General features: G+C 42.0%; 1 protein-coding gene across 2 annotated transcripts in view; it reads right to left on the minus strand.

The window, feature by feature from the left end:
- The window catches only part of LOC122670716 (DNA-directed RNA polymerase III subunit 2), a 148,500-nt gene that overhangs the window by 58,594 nt on the left and 67,449 nt on the right, over positions 1-22,457 (minus strand). For both annotated transcript variants that reach the window (XR_006334243.1, XM_043867679.1), the window contains exons 23-26: positions 10,102-10,206; positions 9,894-9,974; positions 9,648-9,779; positions 9,465-9,509 (exon numbers count right to left, since the gene is read on the minus strand). Coding sequence is in view for 1 of the 2 variants with exons in the window: in XM_043867679.1 (XP_043723614.1) it covers positions 9,465-9,509; positions 9,648-9,779; positions 9,894-9,974; positions 10,102-10,206 (363 nt within the window). In the remaining variant the exon portion in view is untranslated. The remainder of the gene's footprint in view (positions 1-9,464; positions 9,510-9,647; positions 9,780-9,893; positions 9,975-10,101; positions 10,207-22,457) is intronic.

The raw sequence follows: 22,457 nt of genomic DNA on the forward strand, positions 1-22,457 counted from the left end.
TTTAGTAAATGAATCATGGCTGGCTTCCTTTCCTTCCTCCTCTGCAAATTTTGGCCCCCCTGGTATATCTGATCACAGCCCCATAGCTTTATCCATCCAGCCTTATAACTCCTTTGGCCCAATACCTTTTAAATACTTTGATATGTGGTCCAAACACCCCTCTTTCCAGTCCACAGTCAAGGATGCTTGGGACAAGCCTGTGCAAGCTTTCTCCTCCCCTCTTTTAGCCTTGGCTAGGAAGCTCAGGAATGTAAAAAATACTCTCAAATCCTGGAACCTCAGCACCTTTGGAAATGTCTCCCAAAATGTCAAGGACTGCCAGGATAAGCTTGCAAATATTCAGATTCAAATTCAGATGGACAACTTCAAAGATCAATTGGCTACCGATGAGAAAGCCACTGCCCTTGAATTATCTCTGCTCCTCAATCAAGAAGAAAGCTTCCTGAAGCAAAAATCCAGGATTAAGTGGCTTGAACTTGGGGATTCCAATTCCGCTTATTTTCATCGTTCTCTGAAATCAAGAACCAATCATAACTCCATAATTCAGCTAGCTGCTCCTGATGGATCTCCAGTTACCACTGTGAATGGTATCAAAGATATGGTTGTGAATTACTTCAAGAATCTCTTCTCGGGTCCTTTGGGTGAGACTGAACATGTCCCTGATAATGTGCTCAACAAGTTCATCCCAAATGAACTCATTCAGTCTTTTAATGCCATTCCAAATGAGGAGGAAATTATTGCTGCAATTCATTCCACCAAGCTGAATCGAGCTCCCGGGCCAGATGGATTCAGCATGAGGTTTTTCTTAGCTGCTTGGGATATCATCAAGGATGATCTTATCAAAGCAATTACTAGTTTTTTCCTCAACCCCAGCCAGATCAACGAGGTGAATCACACTTTTCTTTCCCTCATTCCTAAGAAGGAAGGAGCCTTAGTGATGACTGATTTCAGGTCCATAGCCCTCTGCAACCTGATCTACAAATTTATAGCTAAGATCCTTGCTTCCAGGCTCAAGAAAGTGGTGGATCTGCTAGTCAGTGAGAACCAGTCAGCCTTCATCCCGGGTAGAAGTATTTGTGATAACAACCTTCTTCGCAATGAGATTGTCAGAGGGTTTGACAGGAAAAACCATTCCCCGGCTGCTCTTATGAAGATTGATATTCACAAAGCCTTTGACTCTCTGAGATGGGATTTTATAGCAAATGTCATGAACAAAATGAGATTTCCAGCAGTCTTCATTCATTGGATCCACTGTTGCATCTCCACTCCAAAGTTCTCAGTTCTTATTAATGGCAGCCCAGTAGGCTATTTTGGCTCCACTGTAGGGATTCGACAAGGCTGTCCGCTTTCTCCCTACCTCTTCACCTTAGCCCTGGAATTCCTATCCAGGGAAATTCAGCTTTGCACTGACCAGAATCTCATCTCTCCCATTCCCAAATGCAAAACCCTTAAACTCTCACATTTGGCTTTTGCTGATGATCTCATGATCTTCTCCAAGGCCTCCATCACCTCTTTTGAGTCCATCATGAACTGTTTGCAGCACTTTAAAGCTTTATCAGGGCTCCGCATCAATCCCCATAAGTCCCTTCTCTTCGTAGCTGGTGTCCCGGATGATTTCAAGGCTACTTTGAAGGATATTTGTGGCTTCAGTATTGGTCAACTCCCAGTGAAGTACTTGGGCCTGCCTATGATTCCAGCAAGACTTTCGCCCCATCACTGCACTCCTATGTTGGATCTTATCAGGAAGCGTCTACAACTCTGGAAGGGCAAGCTTCTCTCCTATGCAGGCCGATTGGTTCTTGTCAAGTCTGTTCTCCAAGCCTCCTACATCTACTGGTCGGGTATCTATGGCTTGCCTCAGTCCACCATTCAGTCTTTGGAGACCCTCATGGCTTCTTTCCTTTGGAAAGGCACTGATGCCACTAGATTCCTCCGGCCTATCAGCTGGAACTTGATTTGTCATCCTTTAGAGGAAGGAGGTTTGGGAATTAGAAGGATTAAAGATGTGAATTCTGCTGGCATTATCAAACTTCTTTGGAAGATTGTTTCTAGGGCCAAAAGTATTTGGGTGGATTGGATATATTCAGATCTTCTCCGCTCAGACTCTATCTGGTCGGTCCAAATACATTCAGATGCTTCTTGGACCTGGCGCAAGATTCTTGAGAATAGAGTTCTGACTCTTGGATCTATATGTTCTCACATTGGTAATGGGAATACCACCTTGCTCTGGCTGGACCACTGGCATCCTATGGGCATTCTGCTTCACCAGGTTACCCCTAGAATGATTTATGACTCGGGGCTTCCTAGAAATGCTTTGGTGGCTGATATTCTAAATGAAGATGGTTGGGACCCCCCTGACTCCACTTCCCCTACTCTTACTTCTATTTGGGCTCTCCTTCCTATAATTTCCAGAAGACGTTTCAACAGGGAAGACTGTGTCTCTTGGATGCCTAGCACTTCGTGAAAGTTCAGCACTAAATCAGCTTGGGACCTTGTCAGAACTAGCCTTCCGCTTGTCCCTTGAAGGAAACTTGTCTGGTACAAGCACCACATTCCAAGACACAGCTTCACGGTCTGGAGAGTCTTATCCAACTGCCTCCCAACGCAAGCTTTCCTCAGATACCGGTACATTATGGTCTCCCCCAACTGTGGCCTTTGTTGGAATGGGACTGAATATACAAATCACCTCTTCTTTGGCTGCCCCTTCACTCGCTCTATCTGGAAGGGCATCCTCTCCAAATGCTGGCCGTCATACAGGAGGATTCTTCCTTTTGATCGTGAGTGGATTTGGGTTGATATGACTTTAGGTGGCTCTACTATCTGTGATATGATTGGGAGATTGGCTTTCTCGGCGGCTATCAACCACATTTGGATGGAGAGAAATCTTAGGAAATGGACCCCCAAATCGAGATCTACCAACCAGATTTGGGATTCCATCTCTTTTGAAATCAAAACTAAAATTAGTTTAGCTGCTCCCTCTACTTGTATTGACACCCCAAGGAACAGACTCATTGTTGTATCCTGGGGCCTTTCTTCTATCACCCTTACGCCAGCGGGCTCTGCTGTTTGAGCCTTTTCTGCTGGGCCTTGTCTCTTGTTTCTTCCCTCCTATTTGAGGGCTGCTTTGAGTAATGAAATTTTTATTCACCTAAAAAATACTTTGCTAAGTACATGCAAATGATGCAATGCATGACATGCATCATATAGACATGAACTTTAGTTGTATAAATTATTGATGTGTGGATTTTAATATAGTTTAATACTTATATAGTTATCTACTTTTGTTTGGTGTTTAGGACGATGCCGCGACAACAAGACATTGGGTGGTCTTATTGTACCAAGATAAACAACAACAGATATATATACAGTGCAACTTCTATGATACTCAACATCTTGGAAGTGGGGTAACTCGGCAAAAAGAACACATGGCAGGAGGATATGGAAATGTTGCCAAGTGTACAAAGTGCCCTGTAGAGTTAAGCAAGGCAATGCAAAAACACCTTAGAGATTCCAAAAAAAAATCCACCCAAGCACATGAGGATGAGGATGTTTTGATGGAAAGATTTTGAAGCTTATGAAGGATCGGATATGGAAGCGGAGGAGGACCTACAGTTGGCATGGATGATGAGACAATCAAAACATGAAGCAAGAGAGGAACAATGGAGAGCTGAGCAATTGATAAAAAGTCAATTAGCTTGACCCCAACGCCAGGGCCCTGTAGATATTGGTGTTGGCTCCTCTTGTTGTCTATTTGTAGGTAAGGGTAAGGAGCCTGCTGGCCTTAGTAGAACAACCAGTGTCAAGGGAATGTTTGACCGGTTTACTAAGAGTGGTAAGGATAAGAGAAAGAAGAGCCCAGATATCAGAGACATGGATCCTAATGTCTACAAACCAAGGGATGCTGGCCAACAGAGGATTGAAGAAAGCTTTCAACCCAAAACACTTAACAAAAGGATGGGTAGAGCAATCTCTAGATGGTTCCATAGTTCCATGATTCCACCACATAAGGCCAATAATCCCCACTTCAAGGCCATGGTAAAGGAGATTCAGCGGTGTGGGAAAAATGTTAAGCCACCCACACCTTATGAGATTGTTGGGCCTTACTTGGATGATATTGTCCAAGAGGTGAATAAGTATGTTGAGAGGTTCAAAGAGAAGTGGCCATTATATGAAGTGACCATCATGTATGATGGATGGAGTGGACCAACAAGATTATCCATCATCAATTTCCTTATCTATTGTGATGGAAAGACGATCTTCCACAAGTAGGTCAATGCATCGACTGAAATCAAAGATGCTCATTACTTGTCTAAGTTAATGGATGAAGTTGTGGAGGAGGTAGGAGAAGAAAATGTTGTCCAGATAGTAACTGACAATGCAGCAAATTTCAAAAAGGCTGGTTAATTGCTTATGTTGAAGAGGCAACATCTAGTTTGGACACTATGTGAGGCGCATTGTATAGATTTGATGTTCAAAGACATAGGTAAATTGCCAAAGGTCCAACAGTTGGTTAGTAATGCAAGGAAGATCACCAACTTTATTTATAACCATAGTTAGGTTTTGGCATTGAAGAGGAGTCACACAAGAGGGGATTTAGTAAGGCCTACAACCACAAGATTTGCAACGAATTACATTGCAATTGATAGCCTCATTTCCCGAAAGGATGGACTGCTTAAGATATTCACCTCTGCTGACTGGATGACTAGCAATTATGCAAGGTCTAAAATTGGGAGACATGTTCAAGACCTTGTCACCTCCTCAAAGTTTTGGGATCAGATGCGCCGACTTGATATGATTATGCACCTACTATTTTGTCTTCTTCGAGAGGTTGATGGGGATAAAGAGCACACCATGGGTAAGATGATAGGGCTCAAGCAAGTGGTTCAAAAGAAGATACATGATGATAACCTAACATCAAGCAAAAAGTATTTGAAGATTATAACCAATCGATGGGAAAAGATGTTGGTTCAAGATGTTCATTGGGCAGGTAATCTTATAACTCATCCTTATGTAAATGACTTTGGTTTCATTTTAAACACTTAATAAGTTACTATTTATTTATAATTCTAGGTTTCTAACCATTAATTACAAACCATGTGCAGCACATTATTTGAATTTGGATATTCAATACAACAATGATGTAGGGTGTAAACCGGATCTATTGAGTGCCCTAAGGAATGTTGTCAACAGAATGGAGCCATATGTGGCCAAGGCCACAGTTGCCATGGAAGAGGTTAGTAATACATTACTTGTATAACAGATTGAAACCAATAATATGTCAAATAACAGTTTCAATGGTGATTGGTGAACTAATATTTTAAATTTTAATACCTCTCTAGGTTGAGTATTTTTGGGAGGTCACTCGTGGTTTTGCTGATAGAATGGCTATCCATGTTAGGGGCACACAACGCCCAGGTAAGTTAGGTTTACCTAATTTATTATGTTATTTAAAATTTGTTTTAAGGTTTTGTCTTTTAATATTTCATTTATTATTTTACAGCTGATTGGTGGCTCAATTATGGGGGTACTAGTGCTCCACACTTAACTCGAATTGCAATTCGAGTGTTATCCCTGACGGCATCCTCTAGTGGCTGCGAACGTAACTGGAGTACATTCGGGTTTATACACACCAAACCCCGCAATCGTCTCAGTTATTCAAAGTTGGAGAAGCTAGTGTATGTCAATTACAACATGAAGCTGAAGCTTAAATATTTAGAGTTGGAAAGAGAAGGGGATGAAGTAGATATCAACCCAATCGACATCAACCACCTACTTGACGATGAAAATCCAATTAGAGCATGGATAGAGGACACCGATAAGGTATTGGTGATGGATCAGTTAAGTGAGGATCGCCAGACAACCAAACCTGATCCAATCATAGAGAACATCATTCAACAGATGGATGATGATGAAACACAGGAACCATCAGAAGATCTTTATCCTAATGTTGAAGAGGCTGACAGTAGCCCTGAAGAACGTTAAATTAGGAGGACGAGGTCAGGTTATCCGTATGGAGGAACTCAACAAGATGTTGATGATGATGATAAAGGCGACGATGGTGATGGTGATGGGGATGGTGATGGTGGGGATGGGGATGGTGATGATGATGATGATGATGGTAGTAGTGGTGGTGGTAGCCATGGTGGTAGTGGTGGTGGTGTTGGAGGTAGTGGTGGTGCTGGTGGTAGTAGCGGTGGTGGTGGTAGTGGCCATGGGGCTTCACAATATTATGCTAGGATGCAGTTCACATGTGAGGTAGGACACACACATGCTACCCAAGATACTCATCATAGTAGTTGCCATCAGATTTACACTCGGAAGGGCAAGGACAAGGGCAAGGGCAAGGGCAAGGCTGGCAAGCATTCCCACAAAGGCCACAATCCATATGATAGTGATGTGCTTATGAGTGGCATGGAGTTACTTAGCATTAGTTCTAATCATGCTGGTGCTTCATCAGGCCATGGGCGTTATGCATCAGGTTCTTCTTCGGGCTATGGACATGGGGCTTCTGTAGGGTATGGAAGTTATGGTTACGGAGAGGCACAACCACAACCTAGTGCTTTCACGACATTAGCCACTCCAGAGCAGTACACACGATTCTACTATGAGTGGGAGAGTCACTACCATCAGTATTTCGACTAGGCTCAATATTGTGCTTATGTTCGGTCAGTACACAACATCATCCTAGTCACTCCTATTCTTGAGGACCCTTACAAACATGACTTTGATCCACCCCGACAATCTTCATGGCAATAGAATGACTCTACACGTAAGAAATCTCATCTTTTAATCTTTTATAACAATTTCAAAGTGCCGCACTGGTCTGGTTATTGATTATTCACAATTCTTAGTGTATATGCATGATATATGACACAAATTGCTTGTTTATATTATTTTTTGTGTCCAAAAGTGTATTTTCATGTTTATTTTGATCATTTTCATGCGTTTCTGCACCGATCGATATGTATCTCCTATACGATACGATACGTCTCTTAAAATCGCCCAACCGATACGATACCCGATACCGATACTTTAAACCTTGCCAGAGACTAATGTGAAAGCTGGTCTACCTTTCTTTGACTCACCTAAACACTACCTATGCAGTTGGGGTGGTGAGTCAGTTCATGCATGCCCCCCAAGAGTGGACACTTGAATGTCGTATATCACATCCTCAGGGACTTGAAGTTCACCCCCAAGTAAAGGACTAATATATGTCAATCACAACCATTTGAGGGTAAAGGGCTACACTGATGTCGATTGGGCTTGTTCCATATTTTATAGACGATCTACATCAGGCTATTATACGTTTGTGGGTAGTAACCTAGTCACATGGAGGAGCAAAAAACAGCTCAAGGTGGCCTGCGCTAATGCAAAGGCAAAGTTCAAGGCTATGGTTTATGGAGTTTGCGAACTCCTATGGTTGAGAAGGTTGGTTAAAGAGTTAGGATTTGATTCTAAGGCACCTATGAGACTTTATTGTGATAACAAGGCTGCTATAAGTATAGCTCACAACCCTGTGCAACATTATAGGTCAAACCATATTGAGGTGGACAGCCATTTCATCAAAGAGAAGATTGACTCTGGCTACATATGCACACCGTTTGTGAGGACAAGTGATAGGTTGGCTAACATCTTCCTTAAAGGACTCATATCTCATTAGTTCAATACCCTTTTGTGCAAGCTGGGAACGTATGATATTTATTCTCCAGCTTGAGGGGGAGTGTTAGAGTTAATAAGGGTACTTTAGGTATATGCCCATTATGTTTTTTTTTTTTTTTGGTGAATAAAAAAATTCATTACCAAAGAGGAAAAAAGGAAATACAGGGGAGTCAGATGCTCGAAGAGAGATAGAGGAAAGACCCCAGGATACAACAATAATACTGTTCCTTGGGGTATCAATACAAGTGGAGGGTACAGCCGAACTAAGTTTAGCCTTAATTTCAAAAGAAATGGAATCCCAAATCTATTGATGAGATCGAGATTTGGTAGTCCATTTCCGAATATTGCATTCCATTCAAATGTGATTGATGCCTGCACAAAAAGCCAACTTTCCAACCGTGTTGCAGAGGGAGTAGCCACCAAAAGTTATATCAACCCAAACCCATTCTCTGTGAAAAGGAAGAATCCTACGATTTCTTGGCCAGCATTTTGCAAGGATGCCTTTACTTATAGAGGAGGAGAAAGGGCAAGCAAAGAAAAGGTGGTTGGAATCCTCAACCGCATTCCAACAAAAACCACAACTGGGAGAGACCTCAATGTGCCGATGCCGAAGAAAGGACTGTGTTGGAAGGCAGTTAGAAAACTCTCTAGGCCGTAAAACAATGACGGGGTATAAGGTGCTGGAACTAAACAACTTTCCTCCAAAGGGCTAACGAACTACAAGTAAAGATGAGATCCCAAGCAGCTTTAGTGCTAATGGAGCCCGAAGAATTTGGCACCCAAGTAACACAATCTCCTCCATTATGGGGTCTCCTTGTAATAGAAGGCAAGATATTCTAAATATTATTAAGCACAGGGCTGGAAGAGGATGGGGGAGCCCAGCCAGGCGGATCAAGAATATCAGCCACCAAAGAACTTTGAGTAAGCCCAGAACCATAGATAGTTCTAGGGCTGACCCGATGGAGAAGAATTCCCATTGGGTGCCAATGATCTAGCCATAGAGAAGTGGAGTTCCCATCACCAATGCAAGTGTAGATAACTCCAAGGACAGCTGTGCGGGTAGTAAGGATCTTGCGCCAAACCCAAGAAGCATCGGATGAGGCAGAGACCATCCAAATAGAATCGGAGCGAAAAGCCCTGAATAAATCCAATCAACCCAAACACTCCTCTTTCTAGAAACAATCTTCCATATCAGCTTGATGAAGCCAGCTGAGTTCACCTCCTTAATTCTTCTAATACCCTTGTGCCCATTATGTTGTTATATGTGTTGTAATGTTTTCTTTCTTTTTACTTGTTACCTCCCTTGGCAATCTTTTATTAGCATGGGGGTAAGGATGTAATTTCTCTTTGTTAAAGTTGAGTGAATCAATATAAGGAAACAGTCAAACAGAAGAGTAATCTCTCCCACATGTTCTACCACCATCTCCTTCTCTCCTTCTTCTTCTCCCTCTTCTTCCTATGCACATCTTCCTCATCCTTTGGTCTCTTGTCATCTTTGATCTACAACTATTACACTAACAACACTACAATTCATAGTTGTCACAGCGTCTAGACGACCTAAGGTGTTGGAGGGGGCTTGGACGCAAGGCGCCCTCCTACGTTCACCATAGTAGCCACGGAGACTGAAGACCAAGACAACTATTCTACCACTAGCACCAAGACTATAACCGACAGATTAATACCCACACCACAGCAGCAACAATAACTTTAATAACACAAAATAAAACGAAGTCGTAGGTAATGCAAAATGATCAATTGTCAATAAGGATTTTCAGATGAAGTAATATCAGAAGAACAGAACTGACCTGGTTATAAGCAATATTCCCCATTGCTTGTTTTCCCATGGCGCACTGGTTAAAAAGAAATTACAGTAGTTAAAGATAATTGGGATAAAAATTTCCTGTCTCCTCAAATACATGGTGATCCAAACCCCCCCCCCTCCACCCCAGAAAAAAAATTAATTAAAAAGAGAGGACAAACTCACAAACCTGATAAGTATTTCTTGGTGATTGGTTATGGTGAGGAAAAGGGATCAATCCAGCACAAACACCTAAGATGGTGAAAGGCTCAATTTCTATATGAGTTGTTTCTGCTCCAGCCTCACTTTCATATAAAGCAATCTGTTAACAAGAAATTGAGCAGTACTTGTCATTACCTAAAATGCAGAATTCCAAAAAAAAAAAAAAAAAAAAAAAAAAAAGAAATTTATGAGGAACCATATAAGAATTACAAACCAAAGCATTGTTCTCCTCATTGACATCAAGATATTCAATTAACCCTTCACGTAAAAAATCATTAAATGTGCGAATACCATCCTATAAGAGGACAAAAGTTGAGTCAGTTAGGAGTAGTACAAAAGTTGAGTCAGTTAGGAGTAGTACAAAAGTTGATGGATAAGATAGATGGCTACAAATCTTCTAGAAAAGTGTGAGTTATACAAACCCTCAATTCCCTCATATGATGCTCCTTGATCCTAGATACGCCCTTATCAGCAATAACAAGTGGTCGACAAACACGGCCTCCATCTGACGCAACATATACACAACGCTGGTAGACATATTTAATTCAAAATCAACATGGAAGATTTTACAAAGTAAAATCAATAGAGAACATGTCTATAAACTAATAAAGTGCTAGCAAATTTCAGCCACTGCATATTTTTTCAAAAAAGAAACATATTAACAATTTAAGGTGTTACTTACAATAGTGAAAAACTCAGTAAAAATTGAGAGTAAATGAATTTGATGTAGGACAGTCAACCGGTAACATGGTTTTTTTAATCAGACAGTAACAAATTAGCCATGAAAATTAAATAGAAGAAAGAAGAAAATAGAGCAGAAAGAACCTACAGAATCACACTTACAGTTTTAACCAATCACACCAAGAGACATGGAATATTTCCTTTCTTCCAAGGACAGATATTCATCACATAGATGTGATCTGGGAAAAATAGAAAAGGGAAATTTATGACTACCACCCCTGGGGTTTCAAACAATTACGTCTACCACCCCTAGAGCTTCAAAAATTACTTCCATACCCTTAAGTACTAACTCTGTTAGTTTTGCAAGGACACGACAATTTTGCCCTTCCTTATTCCTATATAATCCTTTTTCCATTTCCCTTTCTTCTTCTTCTTCCTCCAACCCCGCCCAAACATGACAGAGCAGTTGGTGTATTACTTCTAAGAAGCTCTTTATAGTCGGGCTTCTTCGAAAACTGGTAAAAGCCTTCCTACATTTGAAACATCTCCAAAGGATGAAATGTGGCATCTAGGATCAAGTTCTGTCGCTCGGCATCGGATTCAAAGACGAGATCCATGTCGTGGGCGTTCAAGATCTGGGCACTGTGAGCTGTAACCTTGTCACCATCGCCGTATCGGATCACAAAGAGGGCTTTGTCGGCCGATTTGAAGAGACCCTCACTGGTTAAGTCGTGAAGGAGCACAGGCAACAATGATTCACCATGGATGCAGACATCAGAGGCTACAGAACTGTAAGTAAAGGAAGAATTCTGAATGACCATTGATACAAGCCAGGGAGAAGTAAATAATGAACAAAAAGCCAGAGGCACCGATCGAGCGATAACCATGAATCAGGTAGCTTAATTATGAGCTGATCGTGAGGAGTCACAGTGATCCCACCTCAGTGCAGGTGCTTGATCCTACACTGGGTCATGGAGGGTCGAAATCTTGGAACCAACCCCATTTCTTCTTCAAATTTTCTGCTTTGAAGGGTCGAGAATTCAATCTGAATTCTTCAGAATGCAGGCGAGGAAGGGAAGAAGCAAGAGTGTTGCAGGTTTTGCTGGTAAATAGGCTTTTTGATTTTACAGACAATGATGATGATATCAGAGAAAGAAAGAAACAAGAGGACAGAGATGATGCAAGTGAGAGGTGAGGGAGGGGAAGTTTTTTTGGATGAATAATTAATTTCATTACCAAAGGGAAGAGAGAGGGGGAGGGGGAAGGAAACAACGCGAACCAATTACAAAGACCTGCCAACGGCAAGGGCTAGCAAAATAGAGGGCATTAGCCCAAAAAGGAGCTACGCACTAAGCAAATCAAAACAAGAGGGATACAAAAGCCAATCTGAAGGCACCTCGACAAAACCACGAACTCTAACCCGTATCCACAGCCACACGGCAAAAAGCGTGATCAGTGATAGCCGAACTCGGGCAAAATCTTCTCTACACCAGGGAGGGAGTAGGCAATGTAGGGGTGAATCTTATGGAAAGGAGGGTAACTGGGGTTACGACGGAAAAAAACTCGTAAAGGCAGAGGAGCATTAGGCTGGGGCACGAAGGAGGAAGCCACAATAGAAGGGTTAGAACAAGGAGACGAAAAGCAAGTAGCAACAGGACCATTGGGCCAAGCAGGCCCAATAGGCCCAGAGGGAGCAACGAGAGTGGAAGGGGAGATGGGCCGGGGAATGGACGAAAAGGAGAGAGAAGAAGGGTTCACCGTGGGGCCCACCATATGGGAAATCCGCGAGGGAGCCAAAAAGGGTTTTTTTTCTAGCTTTTGAGAAAGTCTGAAATCCCTAAACTGAAAGTGGAAGGCTTGGGAGCAGGAGAAGACAGCGCGACAGAGGAAGATAGAAACTCGTCAACACAGGATAGAGACGTTGCCAAAGTTACAAGGGGAGAAAGGGACTCGACGACAGGAGAAGGAACAGTAGAGGAGGAGTCAGGCAAAGATTCCAAGGGAAGGAATCGGTTTGGACCAGCAGTCCTAAGGCCATCGGAGATCACCGAACAAGAGGGAGGAGCTAAGGAGAGGTCGCGAGGGGAAGGGGAGGCTGAGCCACGGCGACAAGCTGTTTTACGAGTTCGACGCAGGCACCCCGAGAGGGAGAGGGAGAGGGAGAGGGGGCATCACCACCACCAAGGGGGGAGGCAGAGGGATGAGGGAGCAAGGAGGGTAAAATAGGGGCGGATATGGCTGGAGTGAGGAAAGAAGGAGGGGCAGAGGGTACGAGAGGCTCAAGAGGTGGATTGGGGGGTTCCAGAGGGTGTGGAAACAGAAGACGGAGAGGACCGGGGGAAGCAATTACCCTAGTGGTGACCGAAAACCCGACAGGAAGCAGACAATAGGGGGAGACCAGTCGAAGCTTATTGGTTGCTGGAAAGAATGACCTTCAGTATTAGAGACAGTGATTTGGGAAGGCAGGGGGCATCGGCGGCAACTTCCACACAAATTCTGGCAAAGGCCAACCTATCTTGTTTCTTGGTTCCTCCATCAGAGAAGAGAGGCTTCCCGAGAACAGAGCCCACCACACTAAGACCATCCTCACACCAAAAATGAAGCGGAAGCCCTGGCAGAGAAACCCAAAGGGGGATAGAGCTGAGATCAAGTTTGTTGAACTCCAGGTGTCGACCCCATTGCCTTAGAAGAATTGGTTTTCTACCAACATTCCACGAACCACCTTCAAGAACGCAAGCTTTGTCTAGGCCATTAGAAAATTTGAAGATGAAGAAGCCATTTCCAAGCATGAAAATCTCGACTGAACCCAGGAGCTTCCATTGATTGGAAAGGGAGGTTTTGACAACCGGAAATGGGGCCGGCTACCCAAAAAATGCCCTACAAGGCAGGTTTCCCATTTGTGAGCTTCATTGACCAGAAGAGTAGGATCGTTATGAGCAACCTTGGAGGTGCCGTTAATGGAGGGTGGAACAAAGTGAAGGCGTAGGCCATCTACAGTAGGAGACTTTGAGTTGCCGAATAGGGAGGACCAAGACAAGCCAAGTACTGGGTGACCAGCGGAGGGGGCGGGAAGGTCCTTGGGTGGTAGCGGCACCACCCTAGGCAAATAGGACATGGGAGCTTAGGTCATCTTCAGCTTAGATCCATCTGCAATCTCGATTTTACCTGGGCAGGAAAAGAGATCCCACGGCCCTATTGTTCCGATGGAGGGGAAGTCAGAGAGTGCAAAACCTGGCAGCGGTGTAGTTTCCACCCACGAGGGCCACTCGGGTGCTTTGGATTCTTAACCAAACGAGTATCAACTTTCTAAACCTCTGCACTTCATTATTTCCGACCAAACCGCCCAAGATTGAATGAGGGTTTTCCTAAGCACCCAGGGTTTGTTTCTTCCTTTTTAACAGGACTGAGATAAGAGGAGGAGAAGAAGAAGAAAGAAAAAATTATGGGAGACCGAGAATTGCAGGAATTTGTTGGAGTAAGGGATTTCGCTAGTTGCAGAGCCCTCTCTATAGCTACTGGTATCTCATCCAACAAGTTATACAACTGAAGCATGAAATTCACAACCAAAACCTCATCGAATTCAACTCGGAAGCTCGATTCGTTCAACTCTGTTATCGGTGTCAAGATGGGTTCAAACTCGAAATTCGGATCAAGAAGCTTTACAAAATCGTGGAGAGTTGGAGACAATTTCTAGTAGCAAACAAAGACTTTGACAGCGAGTTCCCAAGTGCCAGTGCAAGATTTCCAGAAATTTGGATTCTCCAAGGTTTTCCGGCAGATTGCGTTGCAAGAGCTTGAAGGAGGGTTGTTGAGTTCAGGAATTTCTTTCCCAGTTGAAACGATGTTGTTTTAAACAAATGGGGGGTAAAGATGTAAAAGCACCTTCATTTAGGGTATTATGGGCATTTCGTTAATATTACTACGTTAGCTTTAGGTATAGGGTCTTATCGACCTGCTTTATTTCATTTGATCACCCATGCCTATTCTAAAGCATTATTATTTTTAGGGTCCGGATCCATTATTCATTCAATGGAAAGTGTTGTTGGATATTACTTCATTCTCGATTCTACGAGAATTTTTATGAAAGCATTTCATTTTCTTCTCTTCCATGGAAGTTTCATTTTCCCAGAATGTAACCTAATTTTTGGTGTAATTCTTCTTCCGATGATCGATTCAACCTCTGATCAAAAAGATATACCTTGGATATATTTCATCTCTCCAACAAGTTTAGTAATGAGCATAACGGCCCTATTGTTCCGATGGAAAGAAGAGCCTATGATTAGCTTTTCGGGAAATTTCCAAATGAACAATTTCAACAAAATTTTTCAATTTATAACATCATCACTTAACTGTTCTCAGCTAATGGTAGGGGTACGTTTGTAAGAATCTTTCAAAATACAGGGGACGTTCATAAAATAGATGAAACTCCAGGGGTGGTAGACGTAATTGTTTGAAACCCCAGGGGTGGTACACGTAAATTTCTCAATAGAAAAAGATTTTTACCAACCTTTTGTGCACATGTTTGGCTGCCACCACAGTACCACACTGTTGGACCTCACAAATCAGAGTTTTTAGGATCAGTGAACAAATCATTTTCACCTACTAAGATTTACTTCCTTGAAGTCCTTTGGATGCCACACCAGCTTATGTAAATTTTAAACTTAGATATTGTTGAATTTGGAATGTGATTCTAACTCTTATCCAAAGGAATATTACTGGAGATCTTACAGCTAATGCTTCCCTCCATGAAATGCTTGATGGTAGGAAGGCCTTCTGGCAGGCAACAGCATTTCTAGTCGGGACCTTAGGAAGGAGGAGGGAGGCCAAAGGGAAGAAAATACACTTACTTCTGATGTCTATATTTGACTTTTTTGACTGATGTAGCCCTTGTTTTTCCTAGTTGAGACTATACCCTTTCAAATTCACTAGTGTTCTTGATAGCCTACTAGAGCAGAACTGATTGAGATATTCCTCTTTATATTAGAAGAGAATGCAAAAACCAATTTCCTTTCCATGTAAGAAACCCTTCTCAAATAAAAATAATTCACTAGATCCAAATCCATGGAGGCTATGGGGATTCAGTCTAGGTTCATTGTGAAAACCCAAAAAGGGTTATATGAATAGGTCTAACGCTGGAATCAGGGTCCAGTTCCATTATGGTTAGACCATGTTAGTCGAGATTATGTAGTCTCAGTATTAGCACCAGATGGTTAGCGTAGTTTTGGCATTATGTATTTGTTTTCTTTTTCTTATTTTTCCTGTTATGTCCTTGATTAATTATATACATTCAATAGAGTGGGAGATCCAACATTAAGTTGTGACTCCCAAAGTTGCACAAACTATCGCCCCCCTCTCTCTCTCTCTCTTTCTCTCTTTCTCTCTTTCTCTCTTTCTTCTTCTCTTATTCTTCACATGGTACCAGAGCTTTAGGCACTGGTACAGCTCTCTTAGTCTATTTTCTTCCCTTTTCTCAAGGTTCCTATCAGTAGTGAGTTGTTCATATCAGTTTGAGGTTTTGCGGCCTCTCTTGTTTTTTGTTTGAAGGGGTGCAGCACCCTAATCTGTGTTTTGGGACTGTTTAGAGCCTAGTTCATGTTCCAAATTAAGAACTAGGTCTCTCTTTATGGTGTTTGATGTATTGGAGTGAAGATTGCAGCTGAAGCTTCAGGAGTAACTGTCAGCTGCATGTTGTCAGGGTTTTGAGATCAATTTTTCTACTAGGGTGAGAAATCGATTTTTGCCGGGGTTTCTATGATCGATTTTTGGAGTCAACTAAAGATATCGATATTTTGTTTGATTGAGGATTTGGAATCGGTTTTTGTCAGGGTTTTCTGGTTTTGCAAAAATTGATATTGTCCAGATTTTTCACTTCTTGTTGCAACTTCACTTTAGTTCTTGGCTTGTGAATCATGTCTGACCAATCAAAGAATGTGGTGATTGAGCTTCTCTCCTCATCATCGAATTGCATTACTGAAAAGAAGCTAGAGGGGACTACCAATTTTCAACAATGGTGTAAATTTGGTTCTGACTGGATGTCAACCACAGGATCACTTGTCGAAGACTAAACCTGACGATGATCCATTATGGGATACTATTGATGCAATAATTTGGGGACAGATGCTGAATGCTATGGAAAACAAGATTGCTGACTTAGTGACTCACATTAACACTGTCAAGGAGCTATGGGAATATCTTAATGTTCTACATTCAGGACAGAACAACCTTTCTTGCATCTATGATCTGTCTCTGGAGTTTTATAGGTCTGATCGAAAGGGTCGTCCTTTGACCCAGTATTTTTCTGACTTCAAGAGGATGTATAAGGAGCTGAATTCTCTACTTCCTATTACTTCTGATGTGGAACAAATGCAAAATCAGCGAGAGCAGCTCGTTGTCATGTGATTTTTGGGACGACTCGGGAAGGAGTTTGATTCAATCCATTCTCAATTTCTTGGTGGTGATAAGGTAGCCATGCTCTCAGATACTTTTTCTCGAGTTCTACGAGTCTCTCGTGAGAATTCTCGTGATTCCACCCCAATTGATACCTCAGCCTTGGCTTCTTTTACACCTAACTGTGGGCCCAATAGTGGGGCTGGTAATGGTGGTAGTGGTGGTGGTCATGGTCGTAGTCGTGGTTGTGGTCGTGGTCGTGGTCGTGGGGCTGGTTCTGGTAAAGCTCCTATTTCGGGTACTCAAGCTACTTCACATAATTCAGGTTCAGTGAAGAGTTGTCACCATTGCGGTCACCCAAAATATATCCAACGTTTTTGTTGGAAACTTCAAAGCAAACCACCTCAGCAACAGTATGCCAATTCTGCGGCTACTACTGAGTCTACTATTTCTTCATCATCACAGTCTAAGGGTAAGACAGTGAAGATCTGATGAGGAGTATGCTCGTTTTACCCAGTTTCAGATTTCTCAGTCATTCCAGCCTCCAACTGTTACATTTGTTCAGACTGGTAATGCCATTGCATGTCTTTCAACTACTTCCCGGCCTTGGATCATTGATTCAGGTGCCTCGGATCATATGACTGGTATATTTTCCTCCTTACACAAATCATCGTCTAGTGTAACATTAGCTGATGGTTCCTTAGCTAAAGTGACTGGTATTAGTATTGTTCATGTTACATCTTCTTTGTCCTAGCCTTCAATTCTTTAATTACCTGACTTTCCTTTCAATCTTTTGTCCATTAATAAGTTTACCAAAACATATAATTGTTCCGTAACCTTTTTTCTCTGACTCTTGTATATTTCAAGTTCTTACAATGAAGAAGATGATTGGTAGAGGTCGTGAATCGAGGGGGGCTATAGATAATTGAGGACACTTCATCTGTGGTGTGTTCAAGTGTGGTGTTGCCTCACAAATTCATTATCGCTTGGGTCATCCTTCGTTGGAGAGTTTGAAACTTTTAGATACTCATTTTTGGTCTCTTTCTATTTTAAATTGTGAGTCCTAACAGTTTGGAAATTTTCACCATGTGAGTTATCCCCTAGAGTCGTAAATGGTCTAACCCAAGGTATTAAATTTCGCGATATATCGGTATCTCGGGCCTACCGAGATATCCAAAATATGGAAAAATTTCGCCGAAATATTGCATTTTTTCTACAATATTTCGGGAGTCCATCTCGGTGGGTTTTTGGCCATATCTAGGCCTAATACATCATAGGCACCCTTATTTAAGCTAAATAAACACATTTAAACATTCATATTGCAAAAAAATGAACTCAAAGTGGTGTTTTGGGCTTGCATCCTTGATTGACAGTATACGGTCGCCGACCCTAATGTATATAAATAGTTAAATACACATTGATTAGGCAGTTAAAGACATAAAAGAAATTTAAACAAACTAATTAAAACTCATTAGACATAATTCATAAATCATATTCTCATAAACTCCATAATAGTCAATGACTCAATAGTCAATACTCAATAGCTCAATAGTCAACACTTTAATAGGCAATACACAAAGTCACAACTCACAAGTTCACAAATCAGTGAAATCATAACTTACAACTTACAACTTACAAGTTACAAGAGACAAGACTCACAACTCACAACTCACAAGTGCTAATAATAGTTGCTATGCCTTTTTGGATCAACCCCACTCATGGCCCGCTGGAGTCGACGTCCATTGCTCTCTGTTTGAAGGACATATGTGGACCGTATAGTTTCGGAGAAGAAACAAGTGTAGCTGGCCAAAAACAACTTCTGCCCAGCTCTCCGTCGATATTCCGACTGTTAGCTAGCGAAATATGGTATTTATAACCATGGTTTAATGAGTCACGTGAGGTGTTTTGTAACATTTCGGCGATATTTCGGTATATCGCCGAAATGTTACGAAAATCGTCGAAATTGTCTTTTTTGGTTTCGCCTTCACATCTCGTCTCGGCCCTACCGAAATTTTGTACCATGGTCTAACCAACCTTTTTCTTTAGTTCATTCTGATGTATGGGGTCTTTGCCCAATCGTTTCTAAGTTAGGTTTTCGTTATTTTGTTACTTTTGTTGATGACTAGTCTAGAGTTACCTGGATTTATTTAATGAAAAATCATTCATATTTGTTCTCTTTTTTTCGTGCATTCGTGAATGAGATTCACACTCAATTCCAGACTCCTTTACGCATTCTTCGTAGTGATAATGCTAAGGAATACTTTTTTGCTCTCTTTACTGAGTTTATGGTTTAACATGGTATAATTCATCAATCCTCTTGTGTCGACACCCCACAACAAAATGGTGTGGCTAAAAGAAAGAACAAACATTTAATGGAGGTCACCCAATCTCTTTTGTTTGAGATGAAAGTGCCCAAACCTTTTTGGGCAGATGCTGTTTTAACAGCATGTTACCTTATTAACCGCATGTCTTCCTCTATTTTACGTGGTGGTATTCCTTATTCTTTGTTATTTCTTTCTGAGCTAGGGGTGTAAACCAGTCAAGCTCAATCGGTCTCGGTCGGGCCTAACCGAGCTTAACCAAGCACAAGCCATACACTGTGACCAACCGTTTAGCTAATCGGCCAGGGTCGGACCTCGACGGGTTCGTTCGCTCTCGGGCTATAATCGGGCTATGGGCCTGTTTATCTCTAAACGGACTCTAAACGGTGCAGCCCTAAAGGGTTGGGTTAGCCCCAGAAAAAAAAATAAGTTCTTTGTTTACCCAAAAAAAAAAAGAAAGATGATGAGAAGGAAATAATAAGTCAGAAAAGGATTTAGCTTCTAGGGACCCTTGTGAAACATTTTCTTTCTCTCCGGTTTCAAGAAATTGGCAAATTGGTATTAGAAATTGGATTTGGGCCCCAACTACAGGTGGTATGTAGGGGTTTAACAGTTTAGGGAAAGGATATCTCTGGCTAAATGCCCAACCCAAGCCCACATCTGATTTGTTAATTTGGGTAAGATGAAGAGCGGTGATTGGACCCAACCCATTTATTTTCGGCCAGCCCATGTAAAAATGTTATTTTATCCAAACAGAAATAGTGATCAACGAGTGGGGTGGGGTTCCACATTCCCTAGTGAACCCAAGTCCTTAAATCTGAAGTTGGGCGAACCCTAGAAAAATTGACACAAGCAGCATTACACAAGGGAGAGGGAAGGGGAGGGGAAGTTTAAAGGGTCGGGCTAGGTCGGGCTATAACCGATTGGGTTAGGTTGGGCCTAGAATCGGTCGGTCCGATCAGGCGCACGACGGGCTAGAAACCCGTACTGGGACCGCTCGGTTGTTAAACGTGTGACTCGTTTAGTAATCGAATTAGGCCGGGCCAGACCAGACTTTAACCGATCGGGCTTGGTCGGACATGGAATTGACACCCCTAGTTTTACCCCACGTGTCTTTGGTAGTGTTTGTTTTATTTGTGATCATCGTCCTAGTGTTTCAAAGTTGGATCCTAGATCTCTCAAGTGTCTCTTTGTTGGTTGTTCTCGCACCTAAAAGAGTTATCGTTGTTACTCATTTGAATTCAAGAAATATTTTGTCACTACTGATGTTTCCTTATTTGAATCCACCCCTTATGATGAATCTTCTTTTGTTGTTTCGGAGTTGGATGATGATCTTCCAGTCTATGTTGTTAAGTCTCATGTTAACCCAGTTCCACTAGTTGCTTCACCACCACTAGCACCACCATCACAACCTCCTATTGTGTACCAATGCCACCTTTGAAAAGTTTGGGCCCCACTCGGTTTGTCTGCTTCTGCTCCACCTTCTTCACCTGCTGGTCCTACAATAGGTACTTCTTCCTTGGATACTTCTTCTGATCTTGATGACGCTCTTGCTTTCATAAAGGTGTTTGGAGTTCTACCCAACACCCTATTTCTAACTTTGTGTCCTATTCTGGTTTGTTTTCTACGTTCCATTCGTGTTAGACTACTGTTGAAAATCATCCTATTCCTAAGTCTGTCGCAGAGGCATTATTTATTCCTGGTTGGAGGCTACTATGAATGAGGAACTGTTGGCGTTGGAGGAAATTCAGACATGGGATCTTGTTCACTTACCCTCAGGTAAATAAGCTATTGGTAGTTGTTGATATGTGGTGAAGATTAAACCTGATGGTTCCTTGGCACGTTTGAAGGCTCGACTCGTGGCAAAGGGCTATGCCCGTATGGTATGGACTATTTGGATACTTTTTCTCCTGTGACTAAGCTTACGTCTGTTCTTATTTTAGTTTCGCTTGCTACTACTCATCATTGGCCTTTATATCAGTTAGATGTTAAGAACGCTTTTTTGCATGGGGATCTTCATAAGGAAGTTTATATGGAACAACCTCCTAGGTTTGTTGCTCAGGGGGGTCTGGTATGGTGTGTAAGCTTAAGAAATCTTCACATGGGTTGAAACAGTCCCCTCGAGCGTGGTTTGGTCGGTTCACTGAAGTTGTATTAGAGTTTGGGCTGACACGGTGTGGTAGTGATCATTCCGTATTTTTCCAACATTCTAATGCAGGGAGAATATTTCTTACTGTTTATGTAGATAATATTGTTATTACAAGAGATGATGCTTCAGGTATTGACAACTTGAAGATGAATTTGCAACAAAAATTTCAGACCATGGATTTGGAAAAATTGAAGTGTTTCTTGGGTGTGGAAACGGTTCAATCAAGGAAAGGAATTTCGTTGTGAGGCTATCACAGCGAAATATGTTATTGGTCTTATTTAGAGATAGGGATTTTGGGCTCTAAACCTCTAGGTACTCCCATGGATCCCAATTTAAAGCTTAAAGCTAGTGATGGTGATGTTCTTGGTGATCCTAAGAAGTATTGGAGATTTGTTGTGAAATTGAATTATTTAACTGTGACTCGGCCTGACATTGCCTTTCCCATTAGTGTGGTGAGTCAGTTTTTGTATGCTCCTTGGATGTCTCACTGGGAGGCTGTTATAGGTATCTTGCGTTACCTCAAGAAGGCTCCTGGACGTGGCCTCCTTTATAGTAATCATGGCCATGGGCGGATGGAGAGTTTTTCAGATGTTGATTGGGCTGGATCTCCAGTTGACAGCAGATCGACTACAGGTTAATGCACATTTGTTGGAGGGAACATAGAGTCTTGGAAGAGCAAGAAACAGACAATTGTTGCTCGATCCAATGCAGAGTCAGAATATTGGGCCATGGCACAGGCTACTTGTGAGTTAATGTGGGTGAAACAGTTATTGGCTGAACTTGGATTTTCAAACAATTCTCCTATGGAATTGTGGTGTGATAATCAAGTTGTAGTCCATATTGTTTTGAATCCTATGTTTCTTGAAAGAACGGAACACATCAAAGTAGACTGTCATTTTGTTCGACAAAAGCTGCAACAAGGGCTGATTTCTCCTCGTCATGTTCGTATAGGAGGAGCAACTTGCAAATGTATTTACAAAGTCTTTGGGGAGTGCAAGAGTGGATTATATTTGTAACAAGCTGGGCATGATTAACATCTATGCTCCAACTTGAGGGGGAGTGTTAGTTGATATTATGTAGTTGCGGTATTAGTGCCAGGTGCTAATACCGAGATGGTTAGGGTAGTTTTGGCATTAAGTATTTGTTTTCTTTTTCTTGTTTTTCCGGTTATGCCCTTCATTAATTATATATAGTAAATAGAGTGGGAGATCCAACATTAAGCTGTGAATCCCAAAGTTGC

Source organism: Telopea speciosissima, chromosome 8 (assembly GCF_018873765.1).
Source record: "Telopea speciosissima isolate NSW1024214 ecotype Mountain lineage chromosome 8, Tspe_v1, whole genome shotgun sequence".
In the NCBI taxonomy this organism is placed as follows: Eukaryota; Viridiplantae; Streptophyta; class Magnoliopsida; order Proteales; family Proteaceae; genus Telopea; species Telopea speciosissima.